The sequence below is a fragment of the Streptopelia decaocto genome (assembly GCF_964273445.1).
Source record: "Streptopelia decaocto genome assembly, chromosome: 1".
NCBI lineage: Eukaryota > Metazoa > Chordata > Aves > Columbiformes > Columbidae > Streptopelia > Streptopelia decaocto.
This window is the reverse complement of record NC_138663.1, coordinates 56,478,543-56,494,684: the sequence shown is the minus strand read 5'-3', so window position 1 is coordinate 56,494,684 and position 16,142 is coordinate 56,478,543. Positions and strand designations below refer to the sequence as shown.

Genomic DNA, 16,142 nt, shown 5'->3' with positions numbered 1-16,142 from the left:
CCATTTTCAAAACATGTCTTATGACCAATGAAACTTATGAGGATTACTATTGTAATTATTGTGTATGGAGGTGGGTGAAAGGCGCACAGCTTTTTGAAGGTGTCTGCAGATACCCTTTTACCTTCTAATCTGCCTTATCTGTTGCCATAAAGCATTTAAATTAAATCCTGATTCACGAAGCCATAAAGACAAAGCCTAGACTAAAGCATTTTTCTGCCATGAGTCAGAAGCTCTTTGACAGCTGTTGCCCTGCTAGCACCACATGAAGACCTATCACTCCATTGCTGTCCAGTGAAGATTGGATATATCTGATGGGTTTGTTTTTTCCAGGATTAGCATTAGGGGTTTAGCTGGGAACTGACATAATGTCATTAGCAACACACCCATTAAACAAGACTTAGCTACGTAAACAATCTGTTCATTGAGAAGAGTTCAGAATTAAATTGCATGAATAAGATAAGCTGCTCTTTGCCATTATTTTGCAGAAAAAACAGCGCTAATGTGAAGCAAAGACACAGGTATCAGTAAAGATAAAACAGGGGTTTGAAATATTTTAACCCTCTTTTCTTCCACCGATTGCTTTGGTCTCATTTGTTTCTGCTAACCCACAGATATACAGCTCAGACATTCATGGTCATGACAATGTACACCATACTTTCTTGTCACTGATATATTTTGACATAGTTTCATCCCTCAGAGACCCAGGGAGTTATGTTTTTTTGCTTCTAAAAACCCACACAAGAATGATTTAATATCTTTTTAATACTCCATCATTAGACCTCTGGAAAAAAGATAGCCTGCCACCAGCAGAAGATGAAAAAAAGCTAAAGAACCACATTTTATCTAAGAGCAAACACACTTTCCTCAGAAAGTGTGGTCAGGGCCATAATGTTTTTAATGAATTCCAAATGAAAGTCAAACAAACAGAAATGGCCAAAAAGACAGGGATCCACCCAATCACCAGGCTCTGCAAAGGGAATAATTTAGTTGTAGTCACATTACAAATCAGTTTAAAGACATCTGTCAGTATGGATGGCAACAGATATGAAACTCTTAAATTAGGAAAACTGATGTTCTACTGATACTCCAGAAGATTCATTGTGAGGATAATCAAGAGGCATGGAGTAACTGAACAACACAAAGTACTGTTTTCCAGGACACACAAGGTGGGTCACCTGTAATGTTTTCATATATTATACATGTATCTGTTTCATATAGTAAGCCTAGGATTTAAAGCCACAGTCCAAAAGGAAAATAACTCTTCTTTCTGCCTCCTCCTTGACTCAGCTTATATGGAAGAAGGACAGGGTGCTGACAGCATGGCATCCACTCTTTATATGTCTGCTCAGCTGACATGTTATGCCCTCACTTGGCCAGTACCTCCTACCTGCCCATTCTAAATACCAGTGGAAACTGCCTTCATTCATCTTTAGATATTGACAGGAAATCCCAACGAGATAACTGTGTCTCCAGAATGAAGATCTTGTCAATGGTTATGTGGAGCAGTGATATGAAAACTCATCTGCCTAGTGAAATTTAGAGCACCCATGACTGTGTAGTAAAATTTCTCAGAAACCATAGAAATTAAGACAGTTCACTAATTAAAAGCATTCTCTCTAACAAGTACTTATCAATATGTGTGTGAGGCTTTGTGTGTACCTCTGCATGAGCAGAGCTCTTCTGCAAGTGTATACAAGAAAACATGCAAACAAAATTTCCCTCAAACCCTTGGGAAAGGATGAAAGAATAAAAAATGTGACAGATGTTATTTGTGCTGTTTGATGCATTACTGGGAGGCATTTGGATACTGTGATTTGAACACACTGTAAAAAGCTGTACAGAAGCAGAATAAAGGAATTCAGACAATCTAGGGCTAATTTATATACAACCCCCCTCATTTCAACTTAGCTTAAACACTCTTTCAGTATGATAAAGATACATAACACTAATTTTGATTTAAATCTTTAAACTGGCAAAAGTTGAAGTTGATAGTCTGATATTAGTTAGTTATATATAGGGAAAAAAAAAACAACATTTAGAAAGCCCTCTTATTACAACTAGCTACAAAAAATTCATAATCTAAAGGTGATACTTTCAGACTACTCAAGAGATACTTCTATGTATATCTATATAAAAAATATTAAAGTAGGCAAAATTAGTTGGAAAAACGATAGCAGATAATTTAATGCACTGTCAAATATTGTGTTATTTAGTAAATTCAGTGCTGGCTCAGTTATTTCTCTATGTAAAATAAAAAATACAGAGACCTGTTTTACACATGAGAGTGCTAAAAATATTTATTCTTGCTTAGGACTTCGCTTGGCAAACTTTATAAATGATGTACAGTGTTCCCAGTTCAAGTGAGCCCATGGTCAGCCCATGATGAGGATAGCAATGAGATGTGTGTTGGCTTCCACATATGATGAATCACTCCTGGGTTGCAAGAGGTTCCCACTCCATGACAACGAGGACTAGCCGAGTAAATACATAAAACAAGCTCAAAGGTACCATTTACAAGTCTGAATTTAGCTCATGTGCTGATGTATTACACTATTTAGCAATACTATGCACTGTAGATTTTTATGTAGAGAGGCCAGGTATTTGTTAAATTCCAGGCAAGCAGTAGGAAGCCTAAAAGCTATTAATGCACAGTGCGCTCTTAGTGCAGGGAAGCATTATGATTTCTAAAAGCCAGCTAAAAGACAAGGCTGCACATTTTACAGTTTCTGTAGAAATTACCCAAAACAAAGCAATAACGCTGACAAAGCAGCTGCCTTACACTGGGCACAGTTGATCATGATAATCATTACTTAAAGTACTTCCTACTCCACATTTTAAAGGAGACGTCCAAGATGCAGGCTAAGCTTTCTGCTTTTGGATCCTCCAAAACTACAAATAGCCCCCTAGGGACAAACAGGTGCCTACCCTGTTAACGTGAAAAAAGAAGCCACCGTTTGGTGGTCTCATATGGTTGCTACAGACAAAAGAAAGGTAGGGTGAGCCCTAGTGCTTTGTGCTAAAGCTGAATAGTCTGATAGACTGAAATGACTGAATTTGAAATACTGAATTCCTACTTTTCATAAATCTGCTACATAAAGTGGGATGAAAAATGATATAAGCTGCTTGTTAGACTTATAGATTGCATACACTCCATGTATCTAGGGAAATGCCTGCAGAAAAAAACCACAGCATCATAGTAAATCCATCTGGAAAGGAGTACAGGAGTCTATACTAGTACCTACCTCTGCCCTAACTCCAGATCAGCTACACCCAAACTATCCCGGACAGACACTTGCTTCAAACTTTAACAGGAGAAAACTCGCGAGCTTCCCCATGCAATGAACTCCAGGGCCTAGTGATCCATGTGGTAACAAAGTTCTTTCTATGAGTCTGTTAAATCACCCTTTCAAAAAATTTGCTTCTTTTCCAGTCCCCAGTGGAGAAAGTATTATCTTCTTCCTTACCACAGCCTTTGAAATCTTTCCATGTTTGAGGACTACCATGTTCCTTCTTGCTCTTTTCTCTGTCATAAATAAACCAAATTATTTCATGCCTTCTGTATCTCTAATCACTCTTGTATTTCCTCCTTACTATAATTGCCTGACAATTTTCACAAATGTGGTACCCAAAAGAGACCACAGAGTCAATAAAAGTATTTTTGCAACAATGTGATGATTAGAGCTCTTGTCCCTGCTCAGCAGCATTCTTGTTACTTCCCATCTTTTCTCCAGCACCTTAAGAATATTTTAAATTCTGATCCTGTCCTCCATAATGTTTACAATTCCCAATATTATCTACACATTCCAAATAATTAATGAAAATACTGTGTAGCACCAGGACAAGGAAAGACAGCATTTTCTACACCCTTCCACTTAAACAATCAGTAATGACCAAAATACCTACTTCTCCAAAGTAAAAAGTCTGAAAAATTAGTACTGGCATGAAGGACTGGAGATCACTAGGAAGCAGAAATTGCATAAAGCAAAAATTTTTATGAGAAAATAAGTGCTTTTCAACTCTTAGGGAGAGCTTAAAGGCTTAAACAAGATTTTGTTATAAATACGATCATTTATTATTAATATTTTTGGTTCAAACATTCTTTCCATCTTAAGGTTCTATGTGGACAATCCATCTAGGTTAAAGAAAACTGAATATGTTTAAAAGCAAAATATCTCAAAAAACTTCAAGATACTAAGTGTTCATAAATGCCGAGGATTGTCATAGAATTCAGTATACCCTTATGTTTATGCACCACAGAATAAATATACAATTCAGAGGAGGAAAACATGTGAGATACAATATTGGAAAAAATGCAAAATTTACCCTACAAAAGTCAGTAGTGGTGTAGTGCCATTCATCTTTTGTGTGACCCTTGTATATCTCATACTCAGCATATTAGAAGTATGTTTAATGCCCAGGAACGTGGCTACTGAACTCATACAATGTGAATGGCAAAGTTGTTCAAAAATATGATCACTTCTTCAAGTACTTACTAGTCATTTCAGTTTAATAACAATTCATGTTTGATACATGAATATCAACACACACTCCAAGAACTGTGCATTGACAATATTGTTTCAGTGTGGTGGTGTTTTTACTATCCAATAAAACTGAAATACAGGCAGCTAACGTGACTTCAGGGATCCCAGGACCATAGCAAGCAGGTTGAGAAGTCATCACTCATGTCATTACACAGTTACTCTGCAGATTTAAGAGCCCGTTATTTATTTCTTTAGCTTCCTTCTAGTTAAATTCTTCAATTGGACTGAAATGTGGTTCTTCAAACTTTGGCTTCACAGCATTATGACAGTAACCAAGTCCTACTTTGTAGCTGAGTTTTTAATAGCTTTGAGGAGACACCTCTCATGTACAGAATGTGTGACTGTCCTCCAGACTGAGAAAAGCATGAAGTAAAGAACAGCAAAAAAACAGTAAAAAGGAAACTTACCATTAAACAAGTTACTAGAATGACAAAGATGCTGAGAAATATGACAACCGCATAAAATCCTTCTTTGCTCCAGATTTTGTCTGCTTCACGCTGGCCTTGCAAAACATTTTTCTTTTTAAAGCAATAAAACAAAGAGGAAGAAAAGAAAAAAAAAAAGTTACACAGTAGCGTGCGCAGATTAAATAGCTCTTGTCAGGCATTAATCACCCTCCTCAACTTTGTCACAGTTCACATTCCGCAGTATACGGCACTCACTTTAAGCGCTGCTTTTGCACACCCACCTCGGCTACGCGCCCCACGTGTCCGTGCAACACGGGGGCGTCCGAACGCTACCAGAGATGATCTAAGACCTTCCCTGTGGCTGCTGGGACAATCCTCCCGGAGTATTGGGCTGGTCGAAGGTGAGCAAACAAGACTCGAGGTCTTTCTTGGAAACTACCTGGCTCCCAGGTAAAAGGGCTGCGCCCCTGCGTGGGCTGCGGTTGCCTCTTCCTCCCCAGTGCTGATCTCCGGCCCTGGCGCCCATGCACCAGCTTCCCCATTGCTTACACTTGACACAGGAGCCAAAAGCAGGTGACTTGCCAGTTTGTCTTCACGAGTTGAGGAGCCCTGACACTGTCACCTTTAGACTACACACACACACACATGTACGTGCGCATACGTCAAAAATTCTGATCGTGCTGCAAGTATTCTCATTATCTGTCTGCCTATAGTTCTGGTTTATGCTTAAAGTCATCTCGTTATCTTTGGGTTTCTGCTGATGGTACATTTCTAAAACAGCTGTGCACACTAAAATTTCCAGAACTCCTGGGGAACTCCTGGGGATTATGGAATAATAATAATTGAGAAAGCATTTATTTTTTGCTTTATTGCCATGCGGGGACTTGGTTGGGCTCCTAAATTACCGAAATTTCACTATGTTTCCAAATAGAGATTTGGTAATAGAAACAGAGTACATCTAACCTCAGTCTAATTTCAACATATGATTTAGAACAAACTATATTGTCTTGTGTTTCAATGACAGCAGTTCAGTAGATGTTGCTCTCTCAGTTTTCAGCTACTTGCTTTTGTTTTCTTAGTTGTGCATTTTCAGTACAGTTCTCAGACTAAGCAAAAATAAATTCTGGTTTCCACTGTAAATGTTCAAGGTCTTGATGTTTTCCTTTCACTGAAATTCCCTAATGGCTTTAATTAAACTTGTTTTAACTAGTGAGTCGTCTTCCCATCTCAAGATGGTCTTTTTTCCTCTCTGGGGAACATTGTGTAAGAGGACTGGGAGTGTTCCACAGAGGAAAGAGTGCTTCTGTTTAACGATGAGAGGCTGCTCAGTGGACCTGTGCAAGTGCAGGGACTCTTCTAGGACTGTACACGAATACTTCATGCTCCAGATTCTGCTTAGCCACCAGTCAGCCTGCTCTTTTGAACATGTAACATATCAAGCAAACTCCTTGTATCCATCAGCCTCCCAAACTTAGAAAGTCCTGATGAAGTCAAATTCATGTGAAGAGGGTTGCTGAGGAGGAGGAGATCATGGTCTGGGGAAGAGAAGGCAAGCTGACAAAAAACTGTTGCGTGCTGGATCCCACTGTAGTTTTCATGGTCCTGCTTTGAGCACAGGTTTGTTCTCAGCTTGCTTTGAAAAGGGCGAGGACAGTGCAGATGTAAGACAATTCACAGTTTATACTGTCACAAAATGCGAACATTTAGAGAAGTATTTGGTAGCATGGTTAATTTACAGAGACTTGCTTGCTAAAAGAAACCCATGCATGTGTATAACTGGGAGTTGATTGCTTTAGAACTGAAAGCATAATAACGAAGAGTTTTCTTTGGAAGTCATAGCCCTAGAGACCAGAACGCAAATCCTTTACCTCCTTCTGCTAAACTACAGAAACAGGCCTTGTAAAATTAGTGTATTAATGTTTGTGTAATTACACAGTGTTTCATGATCTGGGCTTAAAAGTATCACAGGTATCGACAGTTTAACAAGGTTTATAAGTGTCAGTCTTGGGTTTAGTGAGCAACTTAAAAAATGAGGCTTTCAAAGATAAGCTGTAAATCTTGCCAAATATTACTGCAAAAATTGTTCCTAGACATATTCAGTGTTGCCGCTCTAAGGGGGTGCAGGTCTCTGTGCAATCAGCTACCTCAGCACAGCTAGGTTATTCTACTGAACTTACAGCACAGGACCCAGGTCCCAATATTGACTCAGAGCCCAAAACTGCAGCTGCTCCGCACTCAGGACTGCTCCTGTTGAGCTCCATGGGAATTCCATAATGACAGCAGCAGCTATAAACTATAAAATAAATGTTTGACCCAGGGTAGGTTACCTGATGGCTTTCCGGTGTTTCAGATCACTCAGGAGGAAATCTAGATAGAAAGCAGGAGTTGAAGGAGAATTGGTCATGGTGACCTTTTGTAAGTGAGGTTTTGTGCCTCTTCACTGAAAGCACAAATATACTAAAACGTAAATGAAAAGCTAATAGGACTTTTTGACTCAATGTGTGAGAGACTTTAACTATAATTCAATAGTGTCACAAAACTTGTAAAATATTTTATAATACATTTTGTATGCATAACTGAGTCTAACAGAATTAATCTCTATGGTGTCTGTCTAATGGTACATGTGTTCAGGATATAACTTTCCCTTATTTGTCTTTTTAAAAATAAAGTTCAAAGAATATTAACAAATGCTGTGAAAAGCATAAAAAATGTATGCCACAACTTAAAATGTTATCTGACACACCATTTTGCAGCAGTTCAGCAGTACCTTCGCCTAGCCTAGGAAATCTCTCCCCTGGATCTAAGTGCAGGACAGCAAAATCATTGCTTGAGCTGCTTCCTAATGACAGAAGAGGCTGTGACCTACAGTCATTAAGTCATCTCACGCCCATGATAAGGAATTGCTTTCTGAAACATCAGCGCTGCTCGTTCAGGACTTTGTTCCTCTGTCTGGGAGAACTGATAAGAGGGATGACAACTGCCAAGCTCACTACAAACTGCCCAAGCTCAGGAAAAAATCTCACAGCGTGGCCAAATGCCAGGGAACGAGCAAGAAAGAGAGTTCTGTCCACAACCAGGGGCAATGAGCCTTCTGCAGGGAGATGGTGCTGTGTCTCAGCTGAATGATGTTACTCCGCATTTCTCTCTCTCAGTTGGGAACCTTTTCCTGCCTGAGAATCCACTAAGACTTTCAGACAGTTTTTTAGGAGTGGGAAGGCACCACTGCCATCAGAGGGCAGGAAGATAACCTCAGACTAAGCTGCCACAGCTGATCAAGTCGGGGGAATACCAAAGCAAGTGGGCTGGCAGGGGAGTTCCAGTGGCTCAGCCACCATCAGGTCCTAGAGCAAACTTGGCCACATGGAGGAAGGCTCATCATCATGTACATCACCAAGAGCATCATCCCCCAGTGTTGACTACATTCCCTAAGGAGTGTCCATGATTGGGTGTTTCATTCAGGCAGAATTAGCCAGATTAATTTAAACAGTCTAAATTCAAGGTGGGGAAGAATCACTGTATTCTTAACGATCTCATGCTATCACCCACCTTACTGAAGAGTGCCTGCACAGCAGGTATCTGCTTTGCCCTGAACTGGAACAAATGTGTTTAGAAAAATGATTTTTATAAACTTTTTTTTTTAAAGACATTAAAATCCACTCTGGCATTTCTGCTCTTATAGAAAACTGGCAGATTATTTCCGCAAAAAAGTAAAATGAGAAGGCATCTTTTGATAATAAGAAGATAGACATTGACCCTAAAGTAGTCACTGTAAAATCTGTGAATAAAAGATCCTGCCAAGGTACCAGGAGCTGCCAGGAAAGGTAAATCTACACTGGAAAATAGATTAATTTTCAAATTGGGTTAACCCTAACCAGTTCCTTGCCTGAAACACTAAAAAAGCATGGTAAGCTATAGTTGTGAGCTCAGAGGAAAGATTACAGGGAGATGGGAATCAAACTTAAAATCAAAAAGTGTTCACTGAAGTTCACACAGAGTTGCTTTGCGTTTTCTGCTATTTTAACTACATTAGCTAAGGCAGGTTAGGAAACTCTGCCAAGAAATCACTTGCACCCCCAGTGAAAATATGCAGGAACATGGGTGACCTCTCAGGCTCCCAGGGCACTGGATAACAGCCACTTAGCATCCCCCATGGCAAAGCCTCCCCCCCAAACTCAACCTTACACGCATGTGCAATGCAGTGTTGTGATTTGACGTCAAAGCTGGCAGGTCTGCAGGGCTCCTGTTCTTGTGGCTGTGCCCTGCTTGCACCCGTGCGGGTATAATGCTGTGTCTGCCCTGTGTGACCACAGGAGCACATCCTTGTGCTCTGCTTTGTTCCAGGGCACCTTGGTCAGTCCAGGCTTTTGTAATTCCTAAGCCATTGGTTTTGATCACTTGTCCTTACAGTGACTTACAGTTTCTGTATGCTTTAAGTGCATGACTGGTTCCTTTGATTTCTTCTCTACGAAGTTAATATCACATGCTTCAAAGGCAACCAAGAGAAGCCTTCTGCAAAGAGGCTGTAATGGTATATTTTAGGATTGCATAATTTTGGTGTGAACTCTGGAAAACTCTTCATTGGTGTCACATCTCCTAGATGGCAGTCTGCACAACTTTCATTTTAACAGTCGTTTTCTAAATGATTCTGTCTGGTTGTCTACATTTTTTTTTCCAGAGAGAAAATTTAAATATCTGTGCACTCAAGATTATTGAAATGTATCTAATATAGATGAGACCTTGAGTTCAGCACTGTGATTTTTCCAGCATCTCTTCATATTTTGATGCCATTTCTCCCCTCATCTATTATACATACATGTTCTTGTCTCACGTCTACCTGAAGTGTTATTTGTAACTGAAGTACTAGGAACAGATAATTGCATCTATCACAACCCTAAGTCTGATATGCTTCAGTAACAAAAGAAATGCTGACCTAAAGGAAGCTTAGCCCAGGTCGCTGATGGGCGATATAAAGACCTGATCTGACATTTGGACAGCATTGCTTGGTGTTGTTTTGTATTACAACAGCTAAAACTCAAGAATCTGCTCATTTTCATAGCAGCAAGCTGCTGTAGTAGAGCATGTAAAGTTGCATTTAACTGGCCTTGATTTTGTATTTCCTTCTTTATACCAAAGACATCTCCCAGATTCTTAAACAGAATTGGAATATTTCAAATGAGCAAAAGCTTTTCTAATCAGTAGAAATACACATGAACTTAACAGCCAGTTCTAACTCAGCAATGGCTCAAACATAGGTTTGAACGTAAAAAAAAACAGGAACTCTTTACATATACGGGGGAAAAGCTCATCAGAACCTCTCCTTTTTTTTTTCCACTTGTTTGGACATAGCCTTCTCTATCAAAATGGGAGCTTTCATGGAAAATGCTGGTTCTTGATAACATGGTTTAAGTTATTCAGACCTCACACTGAATTCTGAGGGTCTTTACATGTAGATAAGGGCACTGAATAAAATGCAATGTGATATGACCATGTCTATGAGATCAGTGATTTCCTTTCCCAAATGCCTTCTCTTTTTTTTCATTTGCTGTGCGTAGCTGAAGCAGTCAGCCCAGAATTAGATGTCCATCTCTCTGGTAATATCTGGGACACTGTGGAGATGGTAGTGAAGTTTCTGCTTTTAAATAGATTTTTTTTTTTCCAAATAATAGCTACAAGTTATATTTTTGCCCTCTTTTTAGAGCAGGTAAACAGAATAAATCTCTCACTTCTCCTGAGAACAAAAAGAAACATGGGTATAACATACAAATTCAATTTTGCAAAATCATGTCAGACGCAAGATATACAGGTAGTGATGCTCACACCTGACATCTGCATTCCATTTCTCTCTCTACTGAAACTGTTGTACCTGCTGACCTACAGTAATAGACCAAAAGTCCTTGGGCCCATTTCCTTTAAGGCAACTGATGCATGCTTAGGATCTAAACTTTGAATTCAATGGTAGCCCAGCTGCGTGAGGAGGACCTCGATATTAATGCTTAAGTAGCCTAACCAAGCACTATTAAAGTAATTTAACAGGGCTAGCTGTAAAGTGCTATATAGCAGTAATGCCATCTTAGCTTACACAGTTCCTGCCTCATGCCTGAGAACCTCAGCCCGAAAATTACCAGGGATGTAATAACTACCTAATCTGTAACAAACTACAGGTTAGAAAATTGATAACCAACCTCAGGGGAGACCTCTGTTATTCCAAACTGGGATAAACTCTGATGCAAAATGTTGATATTAAGGGAGCGCAGCACTTCTTCAGATGGCAGCGCCTCAGCAATTCCTGGCTTTCTGTTCAGTGGTGAAACAAACAGTTCTACACAGTTCTTCTTCCCCTAGGAAAATAAAAAAAATGCAGAATCAGAGGAAGGGTCTGAGATTAGATGATCTCTGCTGTCAATAGATTGTAACTATAATGCCAGAAAAAAAAAAGCATGGAATGCAAAGGCTTCAATGTTCTGTGAGGAGAGTATATCTATTCCCTGACTTCTTAAATCCCAGATGACTGTGCAAGAAAATGCAAATATCATACGTGGGCACATGTGTTTTGCCTCGTTCACTATTGACAAAGTATCCTTTTCCTGTATCTAGTGCCATTAAAGGAGACAGGTCAATGTAACATGGTGAGGTGAGGAACTGTCGGATCGGGTCAAGGGTGAAGTGCCAGCAGGGATTTTAGCAGATAGTTCATCTGATCTGAGCTGAAATGGAGCTTTGGTTTAGAAGGTGGTCCTTAAACAGGAATTCTTAGTATGGTGCTGAGGTATTTTGGCACTGCTTTCTAATCCCATGTCAACACATTGCAGACATATACCACTATGAAGTGTAACGAAGTCTAAAAGTCAACTGTGGTGCAACTCCTTAAAATGGCACAAAAAAATGAAAGGACCAGAAAAGTTTTGTTTACATTTAATGGGTAAAATGAGCATGTCTGCTCTCCCCTCTATTAATTCCTGCTCAAGTGCCTTTGATGCAGCCCTGGTAGCCCAAAGTGTGCTGTACTAGAGATGTCAATGATGCACACTCTGTCTCAAGGGAGCAAAAGTGGAGGGTTTTTCTGGTTGTGATAGACTAGAACAGCACCTGAGCCCAGAGCTCCAGACAGTGCTGTTGTCCACACAGGGTGTGTGAGCCCATGTTCCCCAGGGCTATGGCCAACTTAGATGAGGCTGTGATGTAGAGACCTGGGGGGTTCCACATATGCAAGGTAAACATGGAGCTATCACCTGCATTGCTGCCTGCACAGGCAAGAATCTCGTCGGTATCTATTTGCTATTCATTGTTTTGGGATGGGAGAGATCAGTTCATACCAGGATAATCCTGATCTTCCTCACCTCCTTCCCGTCATCTTGAATATGCATCTTTATCTTTACTGAGGTAGAGAAAAATACATCTTTTGCTATTCTTAAAATATCTAGTTTTGTATTCAGAGTAGAGCTGCACAGAAAGAGATGCTTTGAAATGTGTTCACCTTAAATCTGCCTGCTGTGCTCTCACATGTACTGCTGGTCCATCTGCTCAATAAGATTGATAAGGACATTGACTACGTGTGGGACCAGGCATTTTTCAGTGGGACTATTCAGATCAGCAGTCTTGTAAGGAGTGAAAACAGACCTGCAGGTCTGAACTGTCACGTAAAAGCAGAGACTTTTGTCAATCTGACAATTTGAGGCTGTGGTCCTACTCAGTTGTTGATGTGGGTAGAATCATAGAATCATATAACAGTTTGGGTTGGAAGGGACCTTCAAAGATCATCTAGTCCAACCCCCTGCAATGAGCAGGGACATTTTCAACCAGATCAGGTTGCTCAGAGCCCCATCCAGCCTGGCCTTGAATGTCTCCAGGGATGGGGCATCTATTACTTCTCTTGGCAACTTGTGGCAGTGTTCTGCCATCCTCATTGTAAAAAATTTCTTCCTCATGTCTGGCCTGAATCTCCCCTCTTTTAGTTTAAAACCATTACCCCTTGTCCTATTGCAACATGCCCCACTAAAAACTCTGTCCCCATCTTTCTTATAGGCTCCTTCTAAGCACTGAAAGGCCTCAATAAGGTCTCCCTGGAGCCTTCTTTTCTCAAGGATAGGTGGCTGGTCCTGGGTGTAGGTGGCAGGCATACGGCAAGGCTTCATGGGGACACAGCATTTGTAGTGTTTTGTGCCTCCTCTGTTTAGGAGATCATCTGCCCATTAAAAGGCCTTTATGGAAGAAAGGTGTACTCAAAAGGTTAAGGAGACACTGGAAATGCCCAGTTAATATTTCCCAGCAGACTACGTGTTGTTATATGTAAGAGGCTAGCAAGCCCTCTGCTCCCCTTGTGCCCAACCACATCCTGGCTGCTAGGCTCCTGATCACTTCTGAGAGCCGCTCTGTTGGGAAGGAGTCAGCTTACCTCACTTCAGTCATGTAAACTACCTCCAAAGTCAGTGGAGAGAGACTGGCATCTCCAGAGAATGATTTAATCCATCCTAAAATAATCAGGATCTTAATGCCTCTCTCCTCCTCCAGTTACCCTTCTCTATATTGCTTTTACAGGGAGCCTAGATGAGCAGCTTAGACTAGGTTGAAGTGAAGTGAGATGAATTCTGATGCGCCCTGCTTGCTTGCCAGAACTCTGCATGAGAGGAACTGTCTCATGTTAGAAGGATGGGAAGTGGGAACAATGTCTCCTAAATGGTATGTTTCTTCCTTGTTACTTCCAATTTTCTGTGTGTGATTTTTAGAGCAAATAGGGTAAAATTTTGAGTTCTCCTTTACATCATTAAAAGATGTACTCATAGCAGACTTTTACAGATGTGGAGAAGACTAATTAATTAATAGTACTTAATGTATTCTGAGGTATACGCAAAATGTCATTACCTCTTCACTTGGATTACAAATGAGAGGAAAAAGGGAAAAGCTATGTAGCCAGTAGAAAAATAAAAAGCGTATTTCTTCTCCTTAGTTAATTCTGCTTAGAAAATTTTCACAGAGCATAGTGAGAAAGCTACTAAGTGACTTAGTATGTTGAAATATACATCCCACACTCTGGAACATTTCTCATTTAATTGTGCTTTTTTCTGAATATGTCTTTCAACCTTTCATTGTAGTTAATGCAGGGGATGAAGGAGATTTAGCATCACTTGTCATGAATGAGTGACATCCCTGGCAAACATGAAAAGGGCTGCATTGCATTCCTATTGATCTTTTTGGCTGTACTTCTTGTGTGATCTTTTCTTAAGAGACATTATTTGCAGGAGTTTTAGAATCCTTTTTGATGTATACAATCCTGTCTAGCTATCAAGGCAGGAAATACTTTCATGGTGAACCCATCAGTTTTCTTCCCTTATATCCAACCTGCATGTAGAATAAAATAAAATAACTCTTCTTCTTTCTGCAATATGAATTGAACGCTAGAAATTCATACATGATGTTGGTTTTTCTTTGTTTCATGGCAAAACTGTTATAAAAAGACAACAGTGGTAAGAATGCATGCTCTTAACCAAACATAGAAAACCATACAGTGACAATTGCTTTTTAAAAGTCTTTGTTGCTAGTAGCACATTTATTGTCATCTTTTGCAAATATGATACCGTAGAATACAAGATCATTTCTGAGCATAGATTTTGATAGCTGAATAGCAAAACATGACTATTAATATTGTGAGAAGACATTTAATTTACTAATGGAAAGTCTGAGGATAAATTGTGGAGATGCCTTGGAAGGCAGAATCACATCTATTTTTTGAGCAATATTCAACCTTTGAGAAAAAAAAAAAAAAAGAATAAGTGTTTCTTAATGACTGTGATGTAGAACTGCATTCAAATGAAAACTAGGGGACAAGCAATCCGCTTATGAATAGGACAAAAAAGAGATTTATCTGACTTAATTTTTCTCTAGACTGTAACTGAGAATGGTTTCCTTTCAAAAGAAAATGTAAATCATTTTGTAATGGAGATATATTTTTTCTGCAGTGTAGTTAAAAAAAGATTGGAAAAAAAGTATTTTTCTATCCTATTTTATTGCACTTTTCTGTAGTGACAGGAGAATAAATTTAAGAGAATTCTGAATAACCAGGCACATTTTATTATACACAGCCCTTTGGTACTTACAATGACTCTGTTGATATGAACTTGCTGAGGTAACAGTCCCAGTGCTGCTGCTACTCCTTGGCGAAATATCCGAAGCAATGTGATATTCAGCTTATTTACATCCATTTGCAGTGTCTGAAAAACAAAACCAGTTCAAATGAACTCCTTGCTCAACACATTCAGTTCTCAAGATGACAGATCTCTGGGACTTGTTGCTAATTGTTTTTTACCCAGAATGATAATCTGTGCAATCTACTTGCATTGCAATAAAGACTAAGTCCAAAGGAAAACCTAAGCATCTTAAATCCTGCTCGTTAGCAAAGTACCACCTTTCCTCAACTACACTCAAAATACATTCCAGAGGTTTTTGGCTAAATTCCTTGAACAAATCACAGAGTTCAAGGTAACACAATTACTACATTAAAAATGAAGTCAAGCCTTAAACATCAGTTCACCTTTAAAGAATGAGATGTTGGATTTACACAATGAAGATTTGCTTTGATTTTTATCTTAGCATTTCTCCTGCAGGTGAAGAATGAGTCAGACATAGAGAAATTATACAATTTTAATTCTGATTAGTGGTTTCTGAGATAAAAAAAGAAACATTCTGGATACATTCAACATGCTTGAATTTCCTAAAACTTCCTCATGTGAGTCAGAGAACGCTATAATTCTCAGCAGACTGACTACATCAATCACTGGAGCATTTTCTTTCTCTGCATTAGAATCACAGTGAAATTGAAACATTTCCTCAACTTCAAGTTCTTCCTGTGAAGTCAGTGGAATTCTACCCAGGAAATAAGACCCAGATATGGGGTCTTCACATGACACCTGGTGGCCAGTGCTTCCATGTGGTACTTTGGGGTCTCTTTCTTCACTTCCATATCCCCTTTGCAGACAATACGTAGTGAAGCAGAGATGCAAGAGGAGTATGTTACACAGTCCCAGAAAACTTCCAATGTTTCTTGCAATTTCTGACGTATAAAGTTAGTAAGTTCTGACTGAGCCAGTTGACTTGAGCTGAAAAAGATTTTTTATTTTAAACTTCCTATTTAGAGCCACAGGCCACCTTGCTGCTCTGAGGATCCAAGCAAGTGTTCTTCCTAACCAGAGATGCATAAAGA

The 16,142-nt window shown here is 39.5% G+C and overlaps 1 protein-coding gene across 1 annotated transcript in view; it reads right to left on the bottom strand.

Annotated features, from left to right (window-relative positions):
• Positions 1–16,142, bottom strand: part of PTPRR (protein tyrosine phosphatase receptor type R) — a gene marked incomplete at its 5' end in the record, with an annotated part of 149,813 nt that overhangs the window by 59,482 nt on the left and 74,189 nt on the right. The window contains 3 exon segments of the mRNA XM_082066977.1: positions 4,949–5,059; positions 11,131–11,286; positions 15,040–15,153. Coding sequence (XP_081923103.1) covers positions 4,949–5,059; positions 11,131–11,286; positions 15,040–15,153 — 381 coding nt within the window.